Raw genomic sequence first — 4,777 nt, forward strand, 5'->3', positions numbered from 1 at the left:
CTTGTAGACCAGGCTGGTCTCGAACTCACAGAGATCCGCCTGCCTCTGCCTCCCGAGTGCTGGGATTAAAGGCGTGCGCCACCACTGCCCAGCTGGTACATTTTTTTTTTAGTGGGAATAATACAATAGTTTCTGATGAAGACATCTTCCCCTGAGTCCCCACTGCTGTGGTAGAGCAGTTGGCTCAGTGGTCTGTTCTTCCAGCGTTTTCTTGGAGTTCCCATTTGAAAAGGAGCTAGCATTGGGCTTTTGTGTCTGCATGGGTGACTCCACCCTTCTTCTCTCTCAGCTGCACTATAATGTGACGACAACCAAACTGCTGAACCCCGACCAGCTCCTGAATGAAATAATGGCTGTGCTCCCCAAGAAGCACGTGGACTTTGTACAGAAAGGGTGAGTCGTTCACTGCCGCCATTGCTGTTCACTTCCTCCCACCGCGTCTCTCTCCAGAGCTGCGGGGCTAGCGCCACTGTTCATAGTTGATTTCCTTTTAAATCACTCATGGTCCCCACTTTCAAGATTAGGCTTCATCTCAGAATTGGGAACTCTGGGCTTCCATTTATTTTAGGACAATCCTCTAGGTCCTTTAATTTTCTGCTTTGTTATAGCATTTTCCAGTTGTAATCTTAATCATTGAGACACATTGGACAAGTGGAAGTTTGTAGAATGCTTCTCTTTGACCAACTATCTTTTGGAGTTAGTTTTCAGTAGGTTAAGGAGTTAATTCAGCTGAATGTCCCTGCTGAGTGAGCTGTCAGAAGCTCCATGGTGTAATCTCATGGTCTGAGTAGCCAGGTCTCTTCTGAGTATGCAAATTGTTCCTGCTTCTAAGAATTTCACCAATTATGTCTTTTAAATGACTTATTTATTTTGATTTTAGTTTTTATTTTATGTGCATTGATGTTTTGCCTGCATGTATATATGTGAATCACATGTGTATGCCTGGTGCCTGCAGAGGCCAGAAGAGGGCATCAGATCCCCTGGAACTAGATATATATATCATTGTAAGCTGCGGTGTGGATGCTGAGAACTGGACTGGGGTCTTCTGAAAGAGCAGCCCTAACCACTGAGCCATCTCTTCAACCCTATTCATTTATTTGAAAACAGCCTTACTATGGATCTTCTGATCTGGGTGGCTTCAGTCTCCCAAGCACTGGATTACAAGCATGCTATCACACCAGCTTCTAAAATCCCTTTATTATATAGCTGTGTGTACTGTTTATTAAATTTACCAAAAGCATGCAGACAGGATAATCTATATAGAATTTGATTTTTTTTTTTTTTGTTTCCTTGTTTCCTTTTTTGAGACAGGACCTTGTACTGTAGTCCAGGCTGGTCTCAACTTTCAATTCTCCTACTTTGCACCCTAAGTTCTAGTGTCAGGAGCCAATTTCCTCCTAAAATCATTGCAGGAACCATCACCCTGGGGAGTCTGCAGAGAACCCCACACCCATAATTGTGTTAGGAATCGTTCTATTGACAGAGCCTACCCCACACCCAAATTGGCTGTTAATGGAGAGCTATCTGTTAGCGGAACCCACCCCACATTCCAAACTATCTAGGGAACTAGGTGTGTCAACTCATGACTTCTTGGCCTACAGTGACCTGACCGAAGATAACCTCCTGCCTACGTGACCAACACGGACCACGTGACCAACGTGAACCACGCGGCAAGAGCCCAGGCCCCTGTGCCCATCCCCCAACTCCTTACCCTATATAAAGCTGTACCCCATCTCTAATAAACGGAGGCTCTGACAAACTTAGCATGGCCTTCTTCCTCTCTCTCAGCCCATATCTTACAGATAGTGCCTCTCTGCGACCCTGGAATAACTGAACTGCAGGGTGGGTTACAACCCCTAGACTGAGTAGCCCACCCCAAAAGCGGTTAACATTCTAGGTTATCTCGGGCTGATCTGGAATGCAATTGACTAGTCCAGGGTGGATTTGAACTTGTGATTTTCCTGCCTCCACCTCTGAAACACTGGGATTACAGGCTTGTGCCACCATGGCCATGCCTGAGTAATATTTTAAAGACAATCCTTTGTGAATGTATCACCGTATATAGATAGGTATGTAGATAGGTCACCTGTGTGAGCTCTTGAATTTTTCATTCAGCCTCATTAGAACATGTTTGTCTAACTCCTGCTTAGTGCTGCTTGTGTGTGGTGCTGTTTCTCTGGTCCCAGAAGCTCTGGCTGACTCTCACAGGCCTATGCTGGTCTCTCCTTTGGCATGTGGTTCAGCAGCAGACCATTAGCTGAAATCCAACTGGTGCTTTGACCTGACATTCTGAGCAACTAGAATGGTCCAACCCGCTCTGATCTGTTACTATCTGGTCGCTTTTACCTTGTGATGAAGCAAAAAACAGTGTTCGGCTTCTCAGTGCTGTTATGGTTCTTAGTCTTCCAGGAGGATGGATTTGTCTTTACAGAGCTAAACTATTCTTTCCCTTCCTGTAGACCTGTACCTAGGATGTTCCTTTTGACATTTCTGATTCTGGCTGCTTATTTCTAAGATATTTTACCCTTTTCTCAAACTAGGACAAAGAATGTTTGTGGAGTTTCATAATAAATAATAAAAACAGTTTTAGTTTTGCCTGGTGGTACATGCATGACTATGAATTTGAGGCTAGCCTAAAGGATATAGAAAGTTCCAGGCTCCTCTGAGCTATATGGAAAGATACTATCTTTTTTGTTTGTTGTTTGTTTTGTTTTATTTTTGAGAGAATCTTCTGTAGCTCCCAAGTTCTGGGAACCCAGGACTGCAAAACCCTGTCTCAAAAATCCCCCAAATTATCATACTTCTGAGGAACAGTGCCTAAATATAATAAGTACATAAATGCTTAAATATTTAGAGAACTTAAATTTAAAAGAAATCCGAGTGTTTGTGTTCTTATTTATTGAAGATCAGTAAGACATAGCTCTAAAATGTAAAGTAATTAATTATGTTTATATGAATTCAGTCCATGCCACTTTCATAGTCAAAGCCCTATTTTGTGTTGCCAGGGAAGGGAACCTGGCAGCTTCGACTACATACGCCCTGTGCTTCCAGCATGGTGGCACACTGTTTTCCTGCTCTTATTTTTACTGGAAAGTGTTACAGCTAGCAGTCATAGTTTCTAAACTTGTATGAGAAAAGTCTTCAAGGCAGATTTTTCCCCCCTTCTGAGACAGGGTTTCTGTGTAGCTTTGGAGCCTGTCCTGGAACTAGCTCTGTAGGCTAGGCTGGCCTTGAACTCAGAGATCTGTGGGCTTCCCCTCCCGAGTGCTGGAACTAAAGGCGTGAGCCTCCGCCCCCTGGATGAGGGGATCTCTTTCCAGAGGGTTGGTTGCTTCAGCTTTATTTAAGTAAAAGTCACAAGTTTCAGAGGTAAGAATGTTCTAAATCTCCCTCGTTTTCCTTTGTTGGGAATATTGTGGAAATGAGACCTCACATTCCTGTTGAAAAAGGCCATATAAAGACATGCCAGGTTTCCCAGGTATGCCTACTCTGTCCAACTATTTAAGAAGGACTTTTCTGTGGTTGAGGGAGAATGCTGGTCAAGTTTTCCTACCTTACTCTTCGGATCATTGCTCATCTGAGAAAACACGGTCACACCTCATCCCCACAGCATAGCTAGGCCAGTTGGAAACTGTATGGAGAATTTATTGTTTCCAGTGAAATAATGGCTCACTTCCCGCCAGCGCTTAGAAGTCTAGAAAACTCTTGCATTATCCGGAACACTATGGCTCGCTGACTACCTGCTATCTTAATGTTTTTCAGTTACACACTAAAGTGTCAAACGCAGTCTGATTTTGGCAAAGTGACAATGCAGTTTGAATTAGAAGTGTGCCAGCTCCAGAAACCGGACGTGGTGGGCATCAGGAGGCATCGGCTTAAGGGTGATGCTTGGGTCTACAAGAGATTGGTGGAAGATATCCTGTCTAGCTGCAAGATGTAAATAATGGATGCCTTTCATCTTGCCTGGATGAGCGAGGATGGCGTGTTGTGCACGAGAGACCCTATGACTGGTTGGAACTGCAAGCTCGTTTCTAAATAACTGTCTTCAAGACCAAGACCTTTTTGTCTTTTCAACAAAAAATGTTATTTTATAACTGAATTTGAGGCAGCCAACCCTTCTGTCATTCTTTATTACTGTTTCTAAATCGTGTGACTTGGTGTGTTTGTAACTTGATTGTTCTCTGTTCACTTCCATAGGGATGCCAGCTCTTCCTGTGACTCATTCTGATGTACAATTTCTTTCTGCACTAAAACCATTTGTGAATATACCAGGCTTCTCTTTGTATCTAATTTTGCTTGGAATAAAACCTCAAATGGCTTGCTGACTGTTAAGTAGAGACTATTTGGAGTGTGTTTTATCTGTTATCAAATATGCCTTGGGCAGAAAAACAGATAAGAATTCATTTGCATAATTTTTTCCTGTCTCTGATTTAAGTAGGATTTATTGAGATCGTTAACTAAGTCACAGCTGTGGTTACCAGAGTTAAACAACACATTTAATATGTGGTATAAAAGCGTATTGACTTCAGTAAGTATGTCCAGTCAACAATGATAAGTATCCAAACTGCAGGCCCCATGAAATGTTACTTTATGGTAATCTCCCTAAGACTCAACATTGGCCCCAAATTTGTATTTTTATTTCATTTTATTGGTCTCTAAAGGCCAGAACTCAAGTTACATTTGTATGGATTTTACCAATTAAACTAGTTGGAGGAAAAATAGCACTGTTTCTGGTCAGTAGTGAGGGAGTGTTTTGTCATTCATTTATTCAATAAAC

The 4,777-nt window shown here is 42.6% G+C and overlaps 1 protein-coding gene across 1 annotated transcript in view; it reads left to right on the forward strand.

Annotated features, from left to right (window-relative positions):
- The window catches only part of Melk (maternal embryonic leucine zipper kinase), a 69,191-nt gene extending 64,862 nt beyond the window's left edge, over positions 1-4,329 (forward strand). Inside the window, exons 17-18 of the mRNA XM_005362115.3 lie at positions 290-393; positions 3,763-4,329. Coding sequence (XP_005362172.1) covers positions 290-393; positions 3,763-3,940 — 282 coding nt within the window. The 3' untranslated portion in view covers positions 3,941-4,329. The remainder of the gene's footprint in view (positions 1-289; positions 394-3,762) is intronic.
- Positions 4,330-4,777: the final 448 nt, after the last annotated feature.

The sequence above is a fragment of the Microtus ochrogaster genome, linkage group LG5, assembly GCF_000317375.1.
Source record: "Microtus ochrogaster isolate Prairie Vole_2 linkage group LG5, MicOch1.0, whole genome shotgun sequence".
Lineage (NCBI taxonomy): Eukaryota > Metazoa > Chordata > Mammalia > Rodentia > Cricetidae > Microtus > Microtus ochrogaster.